Source organism: Aulostomus chinensis, chromosome 22, assembly GCF_037954235.1.
Source record: "Aulostomus chinensis isolate RoL2024-O1b breed Wild chromosome 22, RoL_Achi_v1.0, whole genome shotgun sequence".
Classification (NCBI taxonomy): domain Eukaryota; kingdom Metazoa; phylum Chordata; class Actinopteri; order Syngnathiformes; family Aulostomidae; genus Aulostomus; species Aulostomus chinensis.
The window spans coordinates 24,509,157-24,535,547 of record NC_141341.1 but is presented as its reverse complement, the minus strand read 5'-3'; the positions used below and the strand labels follow the sequence as shown (position 1 = coordinate 24,535,547).

The 26,391-nt window shown below is 42.1% G+C and overlaps 1 protein-coding gene across 6 annotated transcripts in view; it reads right to left on the bottom strand.

Moving 5' to 3' along the window:
* sema4ab (sema domain, immunoglobulin domain (Ig), transmembrane domain (TM) and short cytoplasmic domain, (semaphorin) 4Ab) overlaps positions 1 to 26,391 on the bottom strand; it is a 54,997-nt gene that overhangs the window by 9,099 nt on the left and 19,507 nt on the right. For 5 of the 6 annotated variants that reach the window (XM_086193730.1, XM_086193726.1, XM_086193728.1 and 2 more), the window contains exons 7-14: positions 25,641 to 25,763; positions 23,334 to 23,461; positions 21,743 to 21,924; positions 20,781 to 20,925; positions 18,499 to 18,688; positions 14,217 to 14,332; positions 10,701 to 10,864; positions 2,202 to 2,296 (exon numbers count right to left, since the gene is read on the bottom strand). In XM_086193730.1, the coding sequence (XP_086049856.1) occupies positions 2,202 to 2,296; positions 10,701 to 10,864; positions 14,217 to 14,332; positions 18,499 to 18,688; positions 20,781 to 20,925; positions 21,743 to 21,924; positions 23,334 to 23,461; positions 25,641 to 25,763 (1,143 nt within the window). The remainder of the gene's footprint in view (positions 1 to 2,201; positions 2,297 to 10,700; positions 10,865 to 14,216; positions 14,333 to 18,498; positions 18,689 to 20,780; positions 20,926 to 21,742; positions 21,925 to 23,333; positions 23,462 to 25,640; positions 25,764 to 26,391) is intronic. The other variant, XM_086193731.1, reaches the window with a different exon arrangement.

Below are 26,391 nucleotides of genomic sequence, written 5' to 3'. Positions count from 1 at the left end.
GAACTATGCAATGCTTGTTATGATCATAATTTGTGTCCTATAGCCTCCTCCAGTGATGATCAGTAGTTAGGAAGTAAGTCTTAGTTATTGGTCTGTTAAGGGTGGGACATGGTCATGCCTTGTAAATTATTAATTATTAACTGGGTGTGGTAATTTAAAGTGTTACCTAATGTTATTGTGCATACCATAGTAAGCTATTAAAATAGTAATTATTGACAAATTCCAATATTCATCCATACATACATACATACATATATACATCCATGAACAATGAACCATGTTTGATATACACTGCACATCCAACATCCATCCATCCGTCCGTCCATTTTCTTCCGCTTATTCCTGTTAAGGGTCGCGGGGGGGCTGGAGCCTATCCCAGCGGATATGGGCGAGAGCCGTGGTGCACCCAGGACAGGTCGCCAGTCCATCGCAGGGCCAACACATATACACAGACAACCATTCACAATCACATTCATACCTACAGTCAATTTAGTCAATCAATTATGCCCACTACGCTCTGCATGCGAAAGACGCCTGGTGCTTCCAGCCCAGCGCTGCTCCAAATCCCTAGCCAGGCTCTTCTCTTCTGTTGTTCCCAAATGGTGGAACAAACTACCCAACTCTGTGCGTTCTGCTGAGTCCCTTTCTACTTTTAAGAGACAGTTGAAGACTCAATTGTTAAGAGAGCACCTAGGTACTTAACCTGACTCTTCTCCTCTTTGTCCTGTGGGGTAGAATAAGTCAGCGGATCCAAGCCCCAGCACTTAGTGATTATGTAGCACTAACTGTGTTGTATGATGTTGTATGTTTGTCAAAAAAAAAAAAAAAAGGGGGAGGGGGGGGGGGCGACACTTCTTCTGCCACTAGATGGCAGTACCTGTGACCAAATCGCAACTGAAGCACTTTTGCGCTTCCTACAGGCTTTTCCTTAATTAAGTCTAAATTCTTGCTTGTGTTGTACGTCACTTTGGACAAAAGCTTTTGCTAAATGAAATTGTAGAATTGTAGAATTAGCCTAGTCCCCAATTACATGTCTTTGGACGGCGGGAAGAAGCCAGAGTACCTGGAGAGAACCCACGCAGGCACAGGGAGAACATGCAAACTCCACACAGAAAGATTCCGTGCCCGAGCACCAACCTGGAACCTTGTTGTTGTGAGACGACAGTGCTAACCCCTGCATCAATGTGCCGCCTCTAATATTCATATTTTTTCGAACTTTAAAATATCATAGTTATTTGTGTATTTTTAGACATTTAAAATCATAATATTATCAAACAATTGGCGACCCCCCTGCAGTAACGCTGGGGACCCCCTAGGGATCATGGACCAATTGCATGTCTTTGGACGGTGGGAGGAAGCCGGAGTACCAGAGAGAACCCACGCAGGCACAGGGAGAACATGCAAACTCCACACAGAAAGATCCCGTGCCCGAGTCGGGACTCAAACCCAGAAACTTCTTGCTGTGAGGCCACAGTGCTGACCACTGCACTACCGTGCAGCCCTAGCGTCATTTATTTTGTCAAAATGATACTTCATGCAATATAATGTTTGTTGCATTTTAAGTACTCACACACATGGCCCTTGAACCTTTCAGTGACCCTCTGGATGACTACAACTAAAAACAAAAATGTAAAATAATCTGGTATGATCACCATTTTATCCTGCCATAAAATCTTCTTGATGGGTTCGAAGTAAAACGAACTAGAGCCCTTTTGGATTGGTGCTACTTCAGATTTTTTTTTTACAATTTTAATTGACTTCTCAAAAAATGTTACAGAAGAACTTTCAGTCTGTATTCAAGCTTTTACAGGTGGACTATATTGTATCAAGGGTGCTGCATTTCGTGTAGTTTCTGATAAAATGCTGGCAAAGCAAATGTTTGTTGACGATGCATTATTGGTTGTGGTCAATAGCGGAAAAATTATATTAAAAACAACCACCAAAAAAAAACAGGCACTTCTTCTGCCACTAGATGGCAGCACCTGTGGCCTTTCAAACTTGAAGGACTGTCATATTTTCTATGGTTTTTCCCTCCAGTCTAACCTCTTGTTTGAGTTGTATGTTCCTTTGGTCAAAAGTGTCTGCTAAATGAAATTGTACAATTGTAGAATTGAGTAAATAAATGATTCCAGTGTTCTTTATATCTAGTTGTTGTAAGCAGACTAAGTAATGCAATGCAAAAAAAGATGAGTGAGACTTACCTGCAGGTAAGTTGTTTGGTCCAAATCTGGTTCTGGGTGTTAATGAAACACTGTTGCATGCCTCTTCAACATAGCCTCTGTCAATGTCCTGACCTCTGAAGAAGAACAACACAATCAACAAAATAAGATAGTTTTTCACAATTAAGTTTACGTTCCTAGCAACCAGATACTATCTTAATAATTTCAGCTGCTTGTGTACTTGGCCACTGGTGAGAGTGGAAGATGTTTCCATTGATACATTTCAGCCAATGGCTTGAGTTACGAAAGTTAGCTTTTCTGGAGTGGTTCAGGAACAAGTCCATTATCCTGGAAGTAAGTTAGCATTGCTGAATGTCTGGTTTGCTCATTTTAAAGTCAGAGGACTATTTAAAAAGATTTTTGTCTAAATGACTGAAATAAGGTCTGTAGTCCATGGTCCATTTCCAGTATGTAGCCATGGTATTATCATGGTTTGCTCCATTACATAAAATAACTTAGTAAAAACAACACTCAAAAGCATTTATATGTCTTAAAAACAACATTTACTAACAAGTGCCAAAACAAGACAATAGACATTAAAAGTCATCACACTGAAAGAATAAGTGCAAAGATAGTTTCAGTGCATTTATGTTTCAAATCATAAAAGTGGTGTTGATAAAAACAAAGGCATATTACATTCACTTGAGAAAAAATAACCTGGTCTGTTTTCTTAACCTCTTCCACTTACAGCATATTTTCAGGAAAAAACGCCTACAAAGACATACCCATAGTAAATGTGTAATTACTACACTTTACTAAAGGTTATATGCATGTTCTTGGTGTCCTTGGACATCTAGGGACTTCAGAGAATGTGTTCCAGGAAAAATTATGTTTCTTTACTCTTGCCAAAATATTTTATTTTTTTGACAGAGGAAAACACTATGCTAGCAATGATTTCATGCACCCAGACACCACTGATTAGCTTCATCCACTCCTTGACCACAAATTTACCAAAGTTGATAGAATTTGGGCTAACAGCGAAGCCTACATCAAGGATTTTGTAAGGATACACCCAGGCGAGAACTCAGTTTGGCACAATTTGGCGCAAAAGGGATTATTTTCTACCTCTGATGAAAACTGGCTCCAAATTACAATACATTTTAATTTTAGTTGTCTACGACTAACTAGTGGAGCTTTTGGATATGAAATTTACCTTGTGCCTCATCATTTTTTATTTTACATTCTGCAATTATATGTCTATATGCAATACTGAATAATGAAAAATAACAGGAACTTCTACTTTTTTGGCTCCACAGGGAGTATATTTATTTTCAGAAAAGTGCAAACATAGAAACAAACAAAAATTCTGTGCAAACAATGTAAAATAAAGTAAGAATGCAACAAATATAAAATAAAAAACAATATATAACAATATGAAACACAGCAAACACAATTAGAGCAAATAAAATCTAAGTAAGGAGTGCAACAAATTGAACTATTTACAATCTGCAATAAGGGGATGGAATGGCTTTCCAGCAGCAGTTCTTTTGGAACTTCTTCTCCCTCCTCACTGCTGCATGAAAGGAGTACAGATGTTGAAAGCAACATATTTAGAAGAATGATGATTCTTGGTTTTCCATGAAAATAAAAATTTACACTATTTACACAACACTGAGCCTTATAGATAAATACAAATACCGGTACTCACTCGAAAACCGGGTCCACGCAACTCGTAAACAGAGCCTCCTCCACAGAGCCGGTGTCATTGCTGCTGTCGGAGTCCGACAACTCCTCTATGTCAACGTCGGACCCCCGCTGTATCTCAAAGAGGATGTCAGCCATGTCCCTCTTGGTGTTAAAAGTTTTTTTTTCCATGGTTGAAATGTTGTTGTTGTTTTTTTTTTATAAGCACTTCAGTGGCTCAGCGGTTCGAAGGAGATCCTGAGTGTGCAGGGTGCAGTTCAGCCGTCTGCCTTCGTCTGTGGGGCGCTGCACGTAAAAGACGGCGAGAGCACATAGTTTGCGCAGGTTTTACGCTCAAAGTTTTACGTGGCTGGGATTTGCAGTTCTTGGAATGGTAGGTGTCGATCGATTCAGTAGCTTCTCCCCTTTCCAAAGACTACAAACACTGCCGTAAAGAAGAAGTCTACACGACACTATTCAACTTTGATTCCGCAGTGGTCGCAAAATTTAAATGTCCCAAGTTCGTACCGAAACAGATTAAAATCACCATAAAAAGGTAACGTTTGCACTAAAAAAGACACCCGACCCTGTTTTGTGAGCATTAGAGTCCAAAATTTGATCAAGAATTGAAAGTAAACACTGCCGTCAAATTTCAGTACATTTTTACAGCGCCCAATTACGTCCAGCGTTTTTGGGCCCGCCGGCGGGCCGATCGGGCTCAAGGGGTTAATTGTCCAACAGATAATTGACATAATTATTGATTAAGGATAGAGGGTTTCATGTCACAATGCAGCATGCTCTTACTTTGGAAAGCAGCAGTGAGTTGTGATTCAGGTAGCAGCATGACAGCCAAAAGTAGCCAGAGATGAAGCAGTAGCAATGACCAACAAGGATGAAGACATTGTAGAAAAGAGGTCACCTGACTTCTGTAGCTCAGGGAGTCTTACAAAAACTATTAACAGGAAACTACTGAAGCCACTTTGGCCTAGCCGATATGGATATTTGGGGTTGATGCCAATTTCAATATTTGGGAATTACAAAATTCCGATAACCTATATACTGGCCGATTAATTTCTTTACATTTTTCAAATAAAAATACCTGCTCTTGACGGCTTAAATACAGTTCCAAACACTTGATACTAATCTTTAAATGGCAGGGCAAGACCTATCATCTCATTAAACCCTATCTACATTTAAGAGTAGGCTTAAAACCTTCCTTTTAGATAAAGCTTATAGTTAGGGCCGGTCAGGCTTATCCAGAACCAGCTCCTAGTTTATGCTGCTATACATTTAGTCTACCGCGGGACTCCCATGATGCACTGAGCTTTCTCCTCCTCTCTGTTTCTATCCATCTTCATCCAAAATATTGGCATGTATCAATGCATTCGTTAACCTAAACTTCTTCCACAGAGTTGTCTGGGCTCTCTCGCCCTGTAGGTCCCCTGGGACTATAGATGTGGGGTCCATCACTTCCTGTCCTGGACCAACTACTCTCTAGCCCTGGCCCTGTGTTTCTCTCTCCTTTCTACCCCTCCATCTCTCTCTCCTCTTATCCGCAAGCAAGCACAAGGACAGACTTGACTGCATCACAACAGACAATTGATAAAATATTGTCAAAGCAGCAGCTTTAAATAAATAGATAAGACTCCAGTTGGAAGAGGCCCCATCTAGCAACTGGTGAGTAGGATGAATAAAAGATATTTTTAAGAAGTGCATATAACTGAATTTTATGAGATCCGAGCTGGTTTTGTGAGAACTTCGTCAATGGCATTAGTAATACAACAATAACATGACGGAGATTGACTATCAAATGGGTTTGATCAAGGGAATTTCATGTAACATGTAAATATTTATATCTAAAAAGCTTTATAAACAAGCTGATCAGATAGAAAAATAAGATGAAAGAAAAGTGAGTGGAAAAAACATCTTAAAGCAACACGAAAATATAAGATTAAAAAGGAAGTGTACACAAGGTTTCATTCTGTTTTAATTTTACATATAAATCTCATGTTCTTTTAGAGAGAATATAATGAGGGGTCCTCAGATTGACCGTGCAGTTGGGATCTGCAATAAACTTGTAAGCAGTTTCTCCTACAGCTGTAGGCTTAAGAGGGAGCTAGCACAGGCTCAAAAGGAGCTGAAGCTTCCAGAACATGCACTGAAGACGGTATGTCCCACAAGTTCGGGATCAAGACAGGCAGTGACTGAGAGAGTCCTGGAGCAGCAGAGGGCCATCTCTCAAGTCTTGTCTTCTGACAGAAAGTTCAGATATCTCATCCTAACATGGCAGGACACTGACATCCAGGAGGCCATCAACAAATCCCTCCACCCTCTGACTGACTTTACTGATGCACTGTCCAGTAAGAAGTATGTCAGTGTTTTTCTTTATCAAGCCTGTCCTCCATCTTTTCAGCTCCTCCATCCTCAAAGCAAACAATCATGTTCCAGGCCTAACAAACACCATCAGGACCAAAATAGCAGGCGCAGCCATTGCGGGGATATCAGAGCTCTTAAGAGTGCACTAGAATAACTTCTAAGATGAGATAAATGTTATATATGGAGTACGAATTGTCAGTGTTTCATGAAAACATGTTTAGAGCCATTTGCTGTCATTATCAATACACTGTCAGCTCAACTGATTTTTGTGTGTGTGTGTGTGTGTGTGTGTGTGTGTGTGTGTGTGTGTGTGTGTGTGTGTGTGTGTGTGTGTGTGTGTGTGTGTTTTGGGGGGTAGGGCATCTCAGTTATTGAGGAGAGGAAGCCACCACATCAATGAGAGATTACATGAGAGAAATGTTCTGTACATGGTTAAATAATTATTCCTTCTAAAGTTGATGAGTCTTTTTCATGTCTGTTCTTTGTTTCAGTGCTGAAAAATTGAAACCATGGCAGAGTTAAGTTACAAATCAAGCACTTTAGGTCAAAGCTATTTTTCAAGTTTATAGTTTTCTCTTGAATTATTTAAATGTGTGACAAAAGGACATTTTGCGATAAGTAGTTTATATCTGTCCTATATGTCAGGAATGCATCATCAAGGCTGTGTTGTGGATATTGATGAAAGGGTGATGATATTGCATATAAAATTATGCTTAAAGATGGACACTAATGTGTTTTTATTTATTCTTTATACAGATGGTTGTTGAATGAAACCCAGTCGCAACATTTCAGCGAACCCACTTCCAGGAAGGCTCATTGTGATACACTTGTCTTAGTCATGTTTGAATATTTGTATTTAGGTTTTTTTAAACTGCACTGTTCAATAAATGTTTCTTGACCTGTAATATTTGTTATCACTGTGTCATTTTTTCATGTCAATTGAGGGGGCAAAAGCAGTATCTGCTCAAGAAAATCTGCCATCGGCTAAGACTCATGGAGAGAAATTGGAATCGGCCCTAAAAACTCCAGATTGGTATATCCCTATTTCATTGCTTTCAATTATTTTTGTGCACTTAGTAAAACACAGCAGAATATACAGCAACTCATTTTCAGTAGTATTCTATTTGTGAAGATTTCCAGTTGAACTCTTCATAAACATGTCCATTCTGTCAATTGCAGGATGTCACCATAGGATGGCACTTCATCCACAAAAAAAGAACACAACCATTACCTGTTGCAGCATTTCCAGTATGAAGCCATGAATTTTAACTTGGGACAATAATACATAAATATCTGTCACGATCCCTGTCTCGTGTTTCCTGTTTTATTTTGTAGTCATGTCCTGTCTTCCTGTCCTCCCTCCTGTGATTACCTTATGTGTCTCACCTTGGTGATTGCACCACCTGTGTCTCGTTTCCCCCTCGTGTATTTAACCTCTGTGTTTTCCCTTGATCGCTGTTGGGCCATTGTTTGGATTTTGCACCAATGTGCCGTCGTGGAGTGTTTTTCCTCACAAACTGTTTGTCTCCAGTCTCCAGTCACCATCCTCAAGCCGTCAGTCTCCCGTCTCAAGCCGTCAGTCTCCCGTCTCAAGCCGTCAGTCTCCCATGTCAAGCCGTTCGTCTCCCGTGTCAAGCCACCCATCTCCCGTTGCAAGACGTCAAGCCGCCCGTCTCCCGTCGCAAGCCGTCCGTCTCCCGTCACAAGCCTCCAGTGTCCCTGTCTCAAGCCTCTGTTTCCGAATAAACGTCTTTTGTGCACCGTCCCACACTCTGTCCGCAATTGAGTCTACTTCCCTCCACTCCTACACGTAACAGAATGGCCCAACCCCCAAAGACCCAGCAGACAACCCCCCTCCCACAGAAGATAATCCCATTCCAATATTTTGCCTATATGGCACAGTTGACGGAAGAGAGGGGGTCACAAAGCATGGAGGACCTCTCGGGCACCCGGCTGGCCTGGGGGGGCCCTCGCTCTGCGCAGCGAGCCCTCGGGTCAGCTCGGCCCCCATCTGGGAGACCTGGGAGCTCCCAGCCCAAGGGCAAAAAGAAGGCGGGTCGCCCTCGTGCTCCGAGGTGGTCAGATGCAGCCCTCACCCCAGCTACACAGATGCCACCCACTGACGCCACTCCTGTCTCGGCGTTGGGGGTCCCGGCGGATGCCACTCCTGTCTCGGCGTCGGGGGTCCCGGCGGACGCCACTCCGGTCTTGGCGTCAGGGGTCCCGGCGGACGCCACGCCTGTCACGGCGCCAAGGGTTCTGGCGGGCTCCATCCCCATCGCAGCGGCTGCTACACCTTCTCCGCCGCCATGGGTCCTGGCAGGCGTCACTCCTGTTCCAACGCCGAGGACCCGGGCCGGCCCAACTCCTGCTCCACTGAGGGTCCTGGCGGGCGCCACTCCTGTCACGGCGCCGAGGGTTCTGGCGGGCTCCATCCCCATCGCAGCAGCTACTACACCCTCTCCACCGCCACGGGTCCTGGCGGGCGCCATCCCTGTTCCGGCGCCGAGGATCCTGGCTGGCTCAACTCCTGCTTTGCCGACAAGGGTCCTGGCGGGCGTCACTCCTGTTCTGGCGCCGATCACACTGTGTGATGGTTCTGCCCACGGGTGTGGTGAGTGAGTGGGTTTTGTTTTTTTCTCTCTCTGATGTATTCTTGTCTTTCCCGCCTCCTGGCCACCCTCCACCCACCCTGGTGTTTGTTTTTGGACTGTCCGGGAGCCAGCCCTTGGGAGGGGGGGGGGGGGGGGGGGTACTGTCACGATCCCTGTCTCGTGTTTCCTGTTTTATTTTGTAGTCATGTCCTGTCTTCTTGTCCTCCCTCCTGTGATTACCTTATGTGTCTCACCTTGGTCATTGCACCACCTGTGTCTCGTTTCCCCTCTTGTATTTAACCCCTGTGTTTTCCCTTGTTCGCTGTTGGGCCATTGTTTGGATTTTGCACCAATGTGCCGTCGTGGAGTGTTTTTCCTCACAAACTGTTTGTCTCGAGTCACCAGTCACCATCCTCAAGCCGTCAGTCTCCCGTTGCAAGCCTCTGTTTCCGCACCGTCCCACCCTCCACTCCTACACGTAACAATATTTGTATAAAACTGATCATACAACTTCATGAGAAGGCCGACTTTTAAATTTGTATTTTTAATTTTGAATGTGGGACTTTTTCTTGTAGGTCTATTTTCGCACTGTAGTATTGTTATTTATTTCTTTATTAATGTTAAATGTTAGCGACCTGTTGAGCAGTTGGTCACCCCACTGATAAGTTTGACACCATTTTTGATTTTCTTTCTTATCATTTAATCTAACACACTAAGTGAGATACAGCTTTGGGAGGGAGGGAGATTCGGGGCATTTGTGTGATGGTCAAGTCATCTATTATCTATAACTGACTACTGTATATAAAAACTAGCCACCGAAGGCAAAAATGGCTAGATGGCAAACCATTCCAATCCTAATGACACGAAGTATAATGTCCTTCAACAGATTTTTCACCATTATAGATAACTAAAATCTATGAATATGAGTCAAGTCAATTTTATTTATATCGCGCCAAATCACAACAAAAGTTATCTCATGACACTTAACAGGTAGAGCAGGTCTAGTACCACATTCAATGAATTTACACCCAACAATTCTCCATGAGCAAGCACATCCTGCAACAGCGGCAACGAAAACCTTCCTTTTAACAGGCAGGAATGTCAAGCAGACCCAGGCTCAATGGGGACGGCCTTCTGCTTTGACTGGTTGGGGGGAAAGAGAGCAGAGGAGCAAGACAGAGAATGTAGGAAGATAGATAGTGAGATAGAATATGAGTAGTGCAGATGGCCAATGACACCACAGAGTGCTCAGTGTCAGTTACATTCCAAGTTGCACCAGTCTCACCTGTCCGTGTTAACTGAGTAGGAAGCTTTGGAGGTCTTTGAAACAGCTGAGATACAGTCACAGCAGGAGCCCCTATTCTTATTCTTTGACTTCGTTGGCACCTGACTTTCAATACTTTCACTGGTAAATCAGTCTACCAAAGTCTTCTGAGTGGGACCTCAGTTTCAATGTGTATAAAGTTCTTTTCATGAATGGGGTTGCTCTTCAACTGTGGACAGCTGACTTACTGTTGTGTTTTTATGACACAGATTATGCTAATTTACTCAGCTCATGAACTGGTGCTCATTTAAGACAGTGATGCAAACACACACAGGTAACACTTTGTGCCCCTGTGCAGAAATGAAACAGAAATTCGTTCGTGTCCTCTTTTAAATGAACTGCATTTCTAATGTTGCCCATATTAATTTTAAAGCCCCCTCTAAACAGCAAGGCAAGCAATGGATGTTCTGTTGAAAATATTAGAACCGTACAAAAAACATGATCTCCATTCTTAAGGATTAATAATATTTAATTCTTAAGTCTTGGATCATATTTCATCAAGAGTTGTGGACTCCAAAAAAATGACCAACCTGATGACTGTGACCTTTCCAAGATAATACTCACAGGCTGGTGTGGGTGCTGGAGGACTTGACACAAGCCCTGTGGGCAGGGTCCCATCCACAGAAGGGGTCTCGGGATAGAACACACTGAGCACAGGTCCAATAGAAAGAGCAGTTGGCTGTCGGAACCCTCACTACACCCTCTGATGTGCCAACATATATCATACCCTGCAGTTTGAAATAAAGACAAAAACAATTTTACTCTTCACCACATACCAGTGTCATGTACAGTTACCAAATTCATCTCTGGTGCAGAAGTACAAAGACAAATTAGTGAGGTGATTCACTGATTCTGCCAGGCCATGCCTAATTACCACACTTAAGCCACTGCAAGCCCACACAGAGCACAAGTATATTTGTTAGCAAAAGGGTAAATGTAAAAACATTTGCGCCAGCTTGAAACTAGCAAACACACTTGCACCATACTTCCACCATGCTTGAAATAGGGCCAAAGGTCTTTCAAGGATGGCAAAGTTGTGAAAGAAGCTTTTGTTGGAGGGGGCTCTTATAACCATTGAAGATGAGAAACTTAATTTACATAAACACCAATTATATTATACATTCCATCTTCAAAAGCCTGAAAGATGATCCTGCTCTGTTGGAAACAGGAGTGGCCACCCAGCTTCACAAGATGAATAAGAGACATTATGTATTTCTTACAATTTGAAAAAATTAACTATACATTCAGAGGTATGACACAACAATTCAGGAGAACTTGGATTCCTTCTATTCAATACTACAAGAACTTGAACATATCACTTAATGACAAAGCCTAGGAGGACAATGATGGAGTAAGGACTGTTCCCAAGCTAACTTTCCAATTTATTTTCAACCCTTACCTTACCATTTTGGTTCATTCTGTTTTGGTTTTGATTTTCATTTTTGTTTTGATATGTTTGTTTTGTTGACAGTTTTTTTTCTTCGTGGCTCACATTGTGTGATTGTTTTTCTGTGTATTTTACATCTAGAGTTGAGTTTTTTGTCAGTCTTATATTAAATTACACCAATAACGACTGATAATGGATAGCTGATGGGCTGAAGGGTGGGTTTTTGTGGGACGGAAGGGACATTATATAATATTTAGTGTAGTTACCACATAATGGCTTGGATTTACACTTCATTTTCTGACGGAACTCCTTGTCAACAATAAAGATATGCTCATTCAAATGCTAGTTTCTGTTCAAGGGAACTTCTATGCCAAAAAGCAGGAGAGTTCCAGGGTAGTATCATGCAGTCTGAACTTCCATAAAGGTTATGAACAGAACCGGTGACAAAGGGTAGCCTTGGCGGAGTCCAACCCTCACTGGGAACAAGTCCAACTTACTGCCGGCAACGCGGACCAGACTCTCGTTCCTCTGGTAGAACGACCGAATGGCCCTTTGTAAAGGGCCATCCACCCCATACTGCGTTTTCTCTGCCATTAATAAGCAGAAATCTCACAGAACGAACAAACAGCATGACATGATGTGGATATTTCTGAATAAAAACCAGGAGACCAAGTGTAAACTATGATGAGGGAGGACTCAGTCATCTGTCAGTTGATCTGGTAACAGAATTTGATCTCAATTTAAAAGTGCTGCCTACACATGGCAAATGTATTTTTGGTTGAGTAATCTGTGTATAGTCTAAGGACTGCATCGCATGTTATTCAGTATTCTACTTGATAAATCACCAATTCATAGTTTCCTACATGAAAGATCTGTTTACGGAGGCGCTTAGCATTTAAAGTTCGTCTGCTCACAGCAGTGCTGTACATATCTGATGATGTTTGTGTATCTTCATGTTCTCTTGTTGCACAAGCAATGATTTTTCTCACAAGGGGCAATTAGAGAATATCTTGAGTATCTAAAGTATCTTGTTCAAGGACACTTCGTCATGGACACTGGGGGAGGTAAGGACTGAACCAGCAGCCCGAGGGCCACTCTACCTCGGAGCCATGTCGGCTCAGTTACAACACCTGCATGAAAACGAACTGAATGCAGGTGTCACAAAACAAAACAAAAAGACTGAGCTGATTTCAAGCCCAGGGTTCCCACTCTTTCCCTGAAATTATTTTCCAGGACTTTTCCAGGACATTGTCAGCGGCTACAGAGACATGTTATTACATCATACACTAAAGCCCCTTTCACACTGCACCAAAAACGGGGGTCAACACAGATTTTTTCGGGCACTCTGAAAGGGTCGACTCGGCATGTCAACCCGTGTCGACCAACTCGCCAAGTGACCTGGGTGTTTAGCGGCTCGGCTCAGCTCACTTGCAGTGTGAAAAGGCAACCCGAGTTGGCTCAGGTTTCACACAACCTTCCAGTCGCATCCTGATTTTGTCACTGTGCCGCCTGTCAGGCTTCGCCTGTAGCTTCTTCGGCTCGCTTCCAGACTCGCCAAAAACTCCATTCTCCTTCGCTGCATTAGCGCTCGGACATTTTCCAATCTGCACTTAGTTTGTATGCTTTGCAAAAGAGACAACATTGCAATGCACGCAATGACAACGCTACCGTTTGACTTGACGACATCTATGTTGTCGTTTGTTTACTTCTCAGTGTTCCGGCGCATGTTATGTGTAATGATAATGTTGTCAGCACGAGAGAGAAAAAACACAGGCACACAGGCAAAAAGCCTTCACAGTGGGAGTTCAGACCCAGGTCTTCTGGAAGCTTGAATGCGCCCTAACACCGAGCTAACGCGGGTCCAAAAACCCACGCTGACATGCATTTTTCAGTGTGAAAAGGGTATAATGCATTTCTTTATCCGCCTCATACTTTGGAAGTGTTCTTTTCTACAGTTGTTACTTGCATTTACCCAGATTGTTTCCATGTTTGTTACTCATACATTTGACGTGCAGTCTATGGCTGTAATTTAGAACAGAAAGGAGGCTGTGGCCAAGGAGAGAAAAACCTCACTCTCGTGAACCGATGCAAGCCACACTTTTCAACTTAGAGTCACTAGTTTTGTCTCTAGGCATTAAATCCTGAACTGTGTCTGAAAAGTTGCTAAATCTAGTGACAAAATAAACTGAAAAAACTGGGTTGCAGAACCACGCTAAGTGGAAATACAAATTTGATTGGCTGGTAGTGTCACGTGGGGCGCTGCGCCATCTAGAAGCAGAGAAGCACTGTGCCAAGAAAAAGGTGACAACAGATATGCATGCGCATAACTTTTAACCCATTTGCGTTCGCTCACAAGGCAGGGGGAAAATAAATAATTTCCCAAGAAATATTAACCGTTTCCAGGACATTTGTCCTTTTTTCTCTCATTTTCCATGACTGGAAAATTGGTCAATCATTTTCCAGGTTTTCAAGGTTTTCCAGGACACGTGGGAACCCTGCAAGCCTGATTAAATACTCTAAAAAAAAAAAAAAAAGAGTACCATCCACAAAATCTTATTTCATGGCTGAGTTGCATGCAGTGTGATGATGTACACAGCCCCATCTCTCTCAGATAAACAGTTCAAGCTCTGAACTGGTGTTTGAAGGTATCTGATCTAAAGCTGAGTTTGTCTATAAATAAACAACCCCCTCACCTTGGGTACAGAGAGCTTCAGGCTCTTGACAGGCTGAGGCTTCTCAAACACCTGGATCTCCTCAATAATGTGGGCTCCACTCTGCAGCAGCACCACTTTGTGTAAATAACCAGTCTCTGAAATAAAATTAGAAAGTACATTTACATTATGTAAGACTAAATCAAATTTTTGTGTAAGTCTGAAAAAAAAACTGACTTAGAAAACTAAATATGGTAGACTGACCGAAATCATAGAAATCAAGCTGGACTAACACCTAGATCATCCATCCATCCATTTTATATCACTAATCCTGTTAAGGTTTGCGGGGGGGGGGGGGGGGCTATCTGGCTGGATGGGTTGCCAGTCCATTGCAGGGCCAACACATATAGAAAAACCACCATTCACACTCACAGTCACACCTACAGTCAATTTAGAGTATCCAATTAGCCTAGTCCCCTCTTGTATGTCTTTGGACATAGCGAAGGAGCCAGAGAACCCATGCAGGTACAGGGAGAACATGCAAACTTCACACAGAAAGATCCCGTGCCCGAGCCGGGACAGTGAGGCTGTGAGGCGACAGTGCTAACCACTGCACCACCGTGCCACTCCACTTAGATCAGTGTTTCTCAAACTTTTTAAAACAAGAGACAAGAGATTACATTGCAATGACAAGACAAAACAAACTTAATGTAAATTATAATTCAGTTTATATATTTTCATTTGAAAGTATTCATTATTTTGATAATATTCTTCAGTTTTAATGTTTTTGACTCATTTCACTTAAAAAAAAAAAAAACAGTTTGAGAACCAATGACTGAGATCATACAATTGGGAAAAAGGGAAGTCCAGCATGTACAGTGGGTTTGGAAAGTATTCAGACCCCTTCATTTTTTTCACATTTTGTTATGTTGCAGTTTTATGCTAAAATCATTTAAATTCATTTTTTCCCTCATCAATCTGCACTCAATACCCCATAATGACAAAGTGAAACCAGAATTTTAGATATTTTTGCAAATTTATTAAAAATGCAAAACTGAAATATCCCATTTTCATAAGTATTCAGACCCTTTGCTATGACACATTAAATTTAGTTCAGATGCCTTCCATTTCTCTTGATCATCTTTAAGATGTTTCTACATCTTAATTGGGGTCCACCTGTGGTAAATTACAGTGCTTGGACATGATTTAGAAAGGCACACACCTGTCTATATTAAGGTCTCACAGCAGACAATGTAGATCAGAGCAAAAACCAAGTCATGAGGTCAAAGGAACTGCCTGCAGAGCTCAGAGACAGGATTGTGTCAAGGCACAGATGTGGGGACGGCTACAAAAGAATTTCTTCTGCATTGAAGGTTCCCAAGAGCACAGTGGCCTCCATAATTCTTAAATGAAAGAAGTTTGGAACAACCAGGACTCTTCCTAGAGCTGGCTGCCCAGCCTAACTGAGCAATCGGGGAGAAGGGCCTTGTTAAGAGAGTTGACCAAGAACCCGATGGTCACTCTGGCTGAGCTCCTGAGATCCTGTGTGGAGAAGGGAGAAACTTCCAGAAGGACAACCATCACTGTATCACTCCACCAATTTGGGCTTAATGGCAGAGTGGCCAGACAGAAGCCTCTCCTCAGTAAAAGACACAGGAAAGCCTGCTTGGAGTTTACAAGAAAGCACCTAAAGGACTCTCAGACCATGAGAAACAAAATTCTCTTGTCTGATGAAACCAAGGTTGAACAGTTTGGCCTTAATTCTAATTGCATGTCTGGAGGAAACCACGCACAGCTCATCACCTGCCACACACCATCCCAATGAAGCATGGTGGGGGCAGAATCATGCTGTGGGGGTGTTTTTCTGCAGCAGGGACTGGGAGACTGGTCAGGGTTGAGGGAAAGCTGAACAGAGCAAAGTACAGAGATATACTTAATGAAAACCTGATCCAGAGTGGTCAGGACCTCAGACTGGGCTGACGATTCTAGGGCTGTAATCTCCCAGTCGACTGGTCGATTTATTAGTCAATATGTTCTGGTTCGACCAAAATTCTGATTGGTCGATTTTTTGCCACGTTAATTTCATCAGGAGGAAAGTACCAAGTGCAAATGGGGGTGTTTTCAAAGCACCCCTGTTTCACAGATAACAATCTACCTTTGAAAACCCCCCTTTTTTTGCTATTTTGGACAAGCCCGACCTGCTAGAGACAGACAGACTGAAGAGTACTAGAAGGCCAACGTCTGGTGGTTTGATGAATGTATATTTAATTTTGACGGTTTCATTTAAAGTCAGTCCTTGTCTACCATGTCAAAGACATCTGCAGTGTGGCAGCATTTCATGAAAATAGAGAATGGAAAAAACAGTTTTCATGTCACAGCTCCACTACAAACACGGCGTATCACCTAAAAACGGTAAGCTAACTTGTCCACCTTAGGTTGCCCTGTCAGTTTTGAGTATATGAACATATCAGAATTGACATTTCAATGTTTTAGTCTAATAATTGTTTTTGTTTTAATTGTAAAAATTCTTACAGTGGACTTGCCTTTTGTGTTTGAACGTAAAGTTTTAAGTTAAAAGTCTATTTGTGTCTCAGCCGCGATGCTGAGCTCCTGTGTTCAGTCTCGCTCTGTGCGCAGGACTTGTACAGAGCTAAATGATAGTGTTAGTCAATTATTATAACATGACAAAAATAATTGTCTAAATTTTCCTCAACAGGTTTTGTGCTGACAGTTGACACAGTATATTTTTCATATATAAAATTAGTCGATTTTTAGTCTCAATTTGAGGGCTTCAGTCGACCAAGAATTTATTTGGTTGATTACAGCCCTTGACAATTCAACCTCCAACAGGACAATGACCCAAAGCACACAGCCAAGACATTGGGGAGTGGCTTCGGGACAACTCTGAGAATGTACTTGAGTGGCCCAGCCAGAGCCCTGACTTGAACCCAATCAAACATCTCTGGAGAGACCTGGCAATGACTGTCTACCGACAGTCTCCATGCAACCTGATAGAGCTTAGGAGAATCTGCAGAGAAGAACGGCAGAAAATCCCCAAATCCAGGTGAGCAATTCTTGTCATCTCATACCAAAGAAGACTGGAGGCTGTAATCGCTGCCAAACGTGCTTCAACTCAGTACTGAGTAAAGAGTCTGAATACTTATGAGAACGTGATATTTCAGTTTTTCATTTTTAATAAATTTGCAAAAATTTCTAAAATTCTGGTTTCACTTTGTCATTATGTGTTATTGAGTGCAGATTGATGAGGAAAAAAATGAATTTAAATGATTTTAGCATAAAGCTGCAACATAACAAAATGTGAAAAAAGTGAAGGGGTCTGAATACTTTCCGAACCCACTGTATATTCTTAAATTAGCCCCAAACCGGCCTAGATGTTCCACGACCTCCCTATCAGTTTGAAACTGGGAAGTCAAACAGTGCACAGTTAAGGAAGTCCTCATAACAGCAGGAGCAATTCTAGACAGACAAGGAAACAAAGCTTATGCTCGTCAGTTTACAGACCTATGAAACTGATCATTAAACTGTTTCTTCTGAGTTTTTGTTACATTAACTTCCTATGTAATACAATGAGAGACTGTAAAAATATGTTTGTGTTTCGTACCACAATACTGAAACCAAACATGACGAATCATTCTGAAAAATGAATGCAAAAACAGTAGTTGAGGATACTTCTGGAGTAATAACTAGAAGACACTTTAATTCTATTCCATTGACATTTAAGCTGGACACACATCACAGGAATTCTAAAATGTAATCCAATAATTTGTGGCTGTATAACAAGTCTATAGTGAATCTTCAAAGACTTACTCACTAATCTTAATTTCTCAAACTCACAAATTAAGATTTAAAAAAAAATCGCACATCAAACACTCCGGTAACTTGTGAAGATGATTGAGCCAGATGGAGTCGTGTAACACCTCGCATCATTACTCTCACGCGATTTAAAAAAAAAAAAGATATGACACAACGAGATGCACCAGTAATGCTTTGAAGTGAGACGCTGTTAGCAGTTTTCTCCTTGGTTATTATGATTCCACCCTGAAAATACTGATATTGTCTTTCCCATTTAAAATCCTAAATATTGAACAGATTTGAAATGAAATGAACTGATTTCATCATTATTATTCATAGTAGGTTTCCCCATCTTCCACCCCCCAAGAGTAAAATTGTTAACTTAAGTTTTTGTTTTTTTTAAATAACGTTGAAAGTTTCCCCTTAGTATTTAATACGCAGATTGTAGCTATATTGCCAAACAGGGAGTGAGTAATGTCATGTTCATGTGACAGTGTGATCGATAGCCCACCAGTAAGAAGAAACAGGACAGTGTAGTCTCGATTGTTGGGAGCCTGGACTCTCTGGACCGTCAGATGGCTGTAGCTGTGCTCTGCAGACACCATGGTCAAACTTCTCCCCACTGGTCGCACACTGTCATCTGCTAAGAAGTTTTCTTTGACAAAGCGCAGGGCGTTGTCTGACGCATTGTGCAGGCCACACTACCACACAAAAAAATAAAGTTTCCCAATAATACAAACCAAATGCACAACACAAGTCTTGTGTGCATACAACTATAGACCATAAAGTGGTTCAAAGCTGAGTCTGTAAATTGAATGACACAGTTAAGATAATAATTGTACCAGAAATTATGAGCTGAGATGGAATGACGTCCCTTAAAACAGGGGCTCTAGTAAACTGAAGCTATTTTAACAGCCATGCTCTTCGCCAAATAAATACAATGGCGAGATGTGTGTCTGTTACTAAATAAGAAAAAAATGATTTCCGTCAGGCTGGAGAAGGAGGCTTACAGGGCATGGTTGGCCTGTGGGTCTCCTGAGGCAGCCAACTGGCACAGGCAGGCCAAGCAGTGTGCAGCTATGGTGGTTGCCAAGGCAAAAACTCAGGAGTGGGAGGAGTTTGGTGTGGCCATGGAGAATGACTATTGGTCGGCTCCGAAAAGGTTCTAGGTAACCGTCCATTGCCTCGGGGGGGCGGGGGGGGGGGGGGTGGCAACCTGCCCACACTGTTATCAGTGGGAACAGCAGGCTGACGTCAACTGGGGAGATGAATGGGCGGTGGAAGGAATATTTTGAGGAACTCCTTAATCCCGACGACACGTATTACATGAAGGAAACAGAGTGTGGGGAGTGCATGGGGGTATCTCAAGGCTCTTGATGTTGTGGGGCTGTCTTGGTTGACACGTCTCTGCAACACTGTGTGGACATCGAGGGCGGTGCCTTTGGAGTGGCAGACCAGGGTGGAGGTCTCCATCTTTAAGGAAGGGGACCAGAGGGTTTGTTCCAACTATCAGGGGATCACACTCCTCAGCCTCCCTGGAAAGGTCTACGCAAGGGTCCTAAAGAGGAGGGTCAGAGTGATAGTCGAACCTCAGTTTGAGGAGGAGCAGTGTGGTTTTCATCCCGGCCATGGAACCGTGGATCAGCTCTTCACCCTCGCTAGGGTGCTGGAGGGGGCATGAGAGTTTGCCCAACCAGTCCACATGTATTTTATGGATCTGGGGAAGGCTTATGACTTGGTTCCCAGGGGCACCCTGTGGGGGGTACGCAGGGAGTATGTGGTGGATGAACCCTTACAAAGGGCCGTTCAGTCTTTCTACCAAAGGAGTGAGAGTCTGGTCCGTGTTGCCGGCAGTAAGTCGTTGTTCCCAGTGAGGGTTGGACTCCACCAAGGCTGCCCTTTGTCACCGGTTCTGTTTCTAAATTGTATGGTCTGAGGCCATGGTCCTCAGCGGGAAAAGGGAAGCCTGCCCACTCCAGGTCAGGGGGGAGGTCCTGCCTCAGGTGGAGGAGTTTAAGTATCTCAGGGTCCTGTTCACGAGTGAGGGTAGGATGGAGCGGGAGACTAACAGGTGGATTGGGGCGGCATCCGCAGTGATGCAGGTGCTAAACCAGTTCGATGTGGTGAAGAGGGAGCTTAGCCAAAAGGCGAGGCTCTCGATTTACCAGTCAATCTATATTCGAACCCTCAACTGTGGTCATGAGCTTTGGGTAATGACCAAAAGAACAAGATCGCGAATACAAGCAGCCGAAATGAGTTTCCTCTGCAGGGTGGCTGGGCTCTCCCTGAGAGATAGGGTGAGAAGCTCAGTCATTTGGGAGGTACTCAGAGTAGAGTCGCTGCTCCTCCATGTCGAGAGGAGTCAGTTGAGGTGGTTTGGGCATCTGGTGAGGATGCCTCCTGAACGCCTCCCTTGGGAGGTGTTCCAGGCATGCCCAACCCAGAGGAGGCCTCAAGGCCGACCCAGGACACACTGGAAGGATTATATCTCTCGGCTGGCCTGGGAACGTCTTGGGATTCCCTTGGAAAAAATGGTGGAAATGCCTGGGGAGAGGACAGTCTGGGCTTCCTTGCTGAGGCTGCTGCCCCTGTGACCTTGACCAACTGGCGAAGCGAAGACGATGACAACGACAAACATTTCCTTAACTGAACCGAAATGTAAGCTCAGCTTGTTAGTGTTCAACTTTTTAAAGATTAAGACTCATTATTTATTACTTGTGTTTCTAAGACCAAACGAGTCGTTGTTTCAGTCTGCTTACAGTTTCATATTAATTATAACAAGTGACTATTTACCTCTCCTGGATTTGCGACCTTGTCTTGAACTCGAGTGCTCCACTGTAGTGTGTCCCGGTTCAGGACTTTGTAGTTCCCAGCGAAAACTGATTTGATGTCTGACAGGCGGAAAGAACACACAGCTGACAGTCCAGAGTTGACAGACCTAAAATATTGGACATCATAAATGAGAGTAATAAACAAAAAAAAAAACGACATGATGCTGCAGCACAACAGAACTGATATCTAAGATGTGCTTGTTGAGAGATACTGAAGGATACCATGAAAACATGGTTCAAACTGATGAATGATGAACCACGTTTGATATACAGTGCACATCCTCCATCCATCCATCCATCCATCCATTTTCTTTCGCTTATTCCTGTCAAGGGTCGCGGGGGGGCTGGAGCCTATTCCAGCGGCTACTGGCAAGAGGCGGGGTACACCCTGGACAGGTCGCCAGTCCATCGCAGGGCCAACACATATAGACAGACAACCATTCACACTCACATTCATACCTACGGTCAATTTAAAGTATTCAATCAGCCTAGTCCCCAATTGCATGTCTTTGGATGGTGGGAAGAAGCCAGAGTACCCGCAGAACCCACGCAGGCACAGGGAGAACATGCAAACTCCACACAGAAAGATTCTGTGTTCCCTTGACGGGAATAAGCGGAAGACAATAGATGGATGGATCATTTTATACGAAATAATTAGTCTTTGGCTAAAAATAAGTGAATAATGTGGCATATACTGTCAGGTCCAGTAGTATTATTTTTTCCACCTGCTGTCTGAGAAGACCTTCACCTATCTGCCTCAGATTGTCTCAGAACCTGCTACTGCTAACTGTTACCCACCTTCTCACAAATGTCCTTTGTTCAGTTCCATTTCCAATTTCGATCAACAAGCCAAGATTTTTTCGTATTCTTAAAGGTGTGAAATGGAGGCAACTATAACCAGACTTATTTTATGCTTTTCCATACCACTGAGAGGTGAAGATGCCATAGAAGAGCGTTTCATCTGCATGACCTCCTTCTGTTGGTGGGAGGCTCTTTATGTCCTGGATCACATTGTAGGGCAGCTCACTGTCAGCCTGGCACAACAACTGAGCCTTGGCAAAGGTAGTCCAGCGTCGCTGCAGGGTCCGCTGGCCCCCAACATCACTCTGACCAAAGGGATGCATCACGCACAGCAATGCAACCTATTAGTCATCATCAGTACGAGCTGTACACCGTAATACTTATGACTACTACAGATTTGAAACTCTGCTATTGCTAAATCTGACATCAATTGATAAATCAAATTCATAGATATTAAAATGAGCACAAAAAATGTGGGGAAAATCATTATGAAAAAATGAAGGTGACATTACTTATGCTTTCTCAAATGATGAGAATTACGATGAACTGGATGACTGAGAATATTCACAAATACATTGCTAATGCTGTAATAAACAATTATTATAAGGTATTGCTAAAAAGTAAAATTGAAAATACTGAGATATCATTCTAACATCTGCTGTACTTACAGCGATACTTTACCTCAAGGTGTATTTTGCCTTTCAAATACTCAAAGATCAGTGTCTGAAGGTCACAGACTTATCTTTTCCCCACAATTTAACTTCTTTGTGACTCAAGAATGCATAAAGAGCCAGCCATGTATATTTAGCTTGAAGTTAATGAGGCCCCAAATCCACCAACTATTAACGACAGCGAAACTGTCAATTTATAAACTCTTACGCAGATAATCCATGTCTTCTCCATCCAGTCTTATTCTCAATAATCAATAAACATTACTAAAACAAACCAAATAAAATCCTTTCAGTTCAGAACTCATTCACAGTAGCACAAAGCATGACCAGCTAGTGCATTGAAGTTGAACCAATTCACTTGTATACAGCAGGAAGTGCTGCAGTTTGTTTCTAGCTCAAATCAAAGTCTTAGCAAATTACTAAACCTACAGCTGGATTAAAGAATGGGTGGATTATACCAGACCATGTGGTTGAGAGTTTGTAAACTAACGTTTTTAGAAAGTTTTGCCGGTTCGCAGTTTGTCAAGACGGTTGATATTAGCAAACAATATATATGTAGCTGGGAATGGTGAAGAAATGTCTTCATAGTTCAAGATACAAATCAACAGAAAAATATGCTTTTGGGTTGAAGTATCACCTTAAGAACAAAGAGTTAGCGATCATTTCTTTTGAGTTTTTAAAACATCCATGCAGATTGATTGCCCCAGTTGGATTTGCTTTTGACCAAATGACCCACCAAAATTCAACTACCAACTAGGGTTGTTGAGACATTAATGTAAGTCATTTAGGATGACCACAGTCAATTTCCAGTTACATTGAGAGATCGCTGAACATGTCCCAGAACATAACGGGCCCAAAAAGCAATAGCACATTATTCCTCATCATTTGGGGTATCATTTACAGAAGAATCAAAAAAATGTTGTGAATAAACCAGCACAGAACATCTGACTTAACTAATTATAAGCCTGTGTAGGACAATATACTGTTAAAAATAATCAACTTGATAAAAAAAAATTATATTATGGAAAAGTAATTGTTTTTACCAGGCAGATCTGAGAAACACGGGAAACCATAAATTTGTCGATGAAGTCGTATTCTCTGCCAACTTCACTGAAGAAGAAGTAGATCTTGCCCTCATCAGGAATAAAGCTGGAACTTATGAAGGTTGGATCTGCAAAAACACAGAGTACCTATGTGGAAATGTGTCCAAGACAAGTTTATCAGCTCACAACCCTTCAAATTCAAATTCACAAATTTTCATATTTGATAACACTCAAACTTATTCATATCCAATCACATGTGATTTTGATAGATAAGCCAAACCCACCATCATGTGAAATTCACATTAACAGCAGGTGAGTGTGTGTGTATGTGTGAGTGAATATAATGGGGTCTGATTTATTAAGTTCTTCCTCATCTTTTTCTGATCTGCAAAAGGTGAAATTGTTTGGAGACGACAGAATCTAATTTAACCTCTGAACGAGTTTTAAAGACATTCTCTCTTCTTTTTAAAAGCTAACTTCACACTTCATTATGACTGTTTTAATATAGAGCACAACACAAAGTTACAAAACTATCTTAAAGTCATGTGTTATGTATGCTTCTTTCAGTAAAAATAACCGAAACCACTTTTAAATAATAATAAAAACCTTTGCAATTTCAATAGGTTCGCCAGCACTGCTGGTACTGGGAATGACATCGCTTCACATATAGTGGTCTCAGTTCCTTTTGGCGCTGGACCCCTAAAATAAAGAACTTCTGGACTTCAGATGGTTAAATCAGTTTTGCATTGTAACCTTTATGGGTGGCATGGCTCAGGGGTAGAGTGGCCATCTAGCAGCCGAAGGGTAGCTGGTTCGATCCTCTACCCTGTTTACCATGTCGAAGTGTCCTTGAGCAATATACTGGACCCATAATTGCTCCTGATGAGTAGGTTGGCACCTTGCATGGCAGCCTCCACCATCAGTGTGTGTGTGAATGGGTGAACGAGATGACACTGTAAAGCGCTTTGAGTGCTGCTAAGTTAGAAAAGCGCTGTATAAAATTGTGTCCTTTTACCATTTAACCTGGATATAGACATGCATTTAATTTTTGATAGATAGAACTTTATTGATAACAGAACTTTAATAAAGTTCTATCTACTTATCTAATTTCACTGGGGCAAAAACATTTGACACTGTAACAAGTTCATTTTATTGCCTCAGAGGCATTGTCTATATCTATGCAATTTTATGATGAAATTTTAAGAATTTGAAAAAATTGCAGGAATTTGCAAAAAGTGCGGTTTGATGAATGAGGAAAAAAAAGTGATTCCTTCAACACTCTGTTCTCACTAGGCTACTACCTTAATGTAAAGAGTCATTTCTGATGACTTCCTATGATAAGCAATAACACTACAATCACAGAAAGTGCTGGGACTAATTAACACTCATTCACATCTTGTTTTATTTCAGACCTAAATAAATGCATGGCTCAAACTTACAACATGTTGATGAGTCAAACAAGTTCCAAGCTTATTTTTGTTGGTAAAGACTGATTTGCTGACTTCATCAAGTCTTCTTCGCTGGATTTGCAGCTTTCCGATGACATCATGTCACAACGTTTTCAAGGCAACAGGGGGAAAATAGCTGCTTGTGTGAAGTAAACGCATCGTTTTTCAACCTTCTGCAAAGTCTGACTTCTTTGCAACAAAAATGCGGGGATTATAAAATCATGCAATATTTCATGTATATTGCAAGGAAATTGGCGATTTATGCGGTGAAAGTGCGTGTGTGTGGAGGGACTGAATAGTTCTTTTCAAGAAGTCAGCTGGTCTCCGAGGGTCTAAGTTCCCAAATGCAGCACAGAGAAGAGAAGGGTATCTATCTTCTTGCATATATCCCCAAAAATTGGCAGGTTACTTTGAGATTAAATAGATGAGCGAGAAATCAACACGATTTGAAAACAAAAGCTGTATCAACATGATATAAACGTTGAGTGTTGGGGACTTTAAAGGAATCCAAATAATTGTTTTCCAACCTTTTGGCACACTCAAATCTGCTTAGAGATGATAAAAATCCATTTGAATGGAAAACAATGTGTTCAGCAGTAAAAGGTTAGTAAGACAGAAGGTTGGGGTTCCAATGTGGAGGTATCTGCCTATAAATCACAGTGAGCCAAATCAAAAGGGCTTGTAAAACTGTAAAATCACTGACACTAAACACAAATACCAGCACTCTAATGTTAGAGCTTAGCATGTACCAGCACAGCTAGAGAAACTCTGAAGAGCACTGTGCATATAAAACTGAGGACAGGCAAAATTAAGACTGTTCACTTCAAACGTGTGTGTCATTTTCAGAGATGACATTCACCCTCCAGCCATCCCAATGTGTCATCCAACTTCAGGTCAACACGCGTGCCCTCACTCAGGTGCCGAGAAATCACTGGCCGGTTCCCACGGTAGTCTGCCACCGTCCCTGTATACAGCTCTCCACCTAGGAAAGAAATGACATTCATCTTCATTGTGGGGCTCGAATCCGTAACCTTCTTGCTGAGAGGCAACTGTGCTTACCACTACATCACCCTGCCGCCCCTAGCCTAAAATATAAAGTATAATTGTACAGCGTATATAGTTGGCCTAACATATGCTGCCATTAAACAGCTGGCCAAAGCTGCATCACTCAAATTTTTTTCCCCCTGCAGGAGCAAAAACTGTCTCTTACCCCTGGTGACATGGATAAAATTTCTAAAATGTAGCACTTTTCTCAACAATATTAGCTTTATTACATTTTGGGTGTTTACATTAGGTTCATAAAGTGACACATAACAAAATTACATTCTGAGCAAAACTATTTTTACATTATGCACTCATGGGTTTATTTGATTCTGAGCTGATAATAGCATAACACTTTTTTTACATTTAAGCGATTGACTTTATGAACCATTACTAAAAAAATGTTCCATTATTACATTGAGTTACTGCAAGGGCTTAGCACTTGTCGTCACACTTCAAAAAAATGTCTCTCTCAAGGTTGAGCTCAGTTCTCCCTGCTGGTTTTTCACAAGACACACATACCTTTTGCTGATGTACTGTTTGCAAAATCCATTTAGCACACAGAGCTG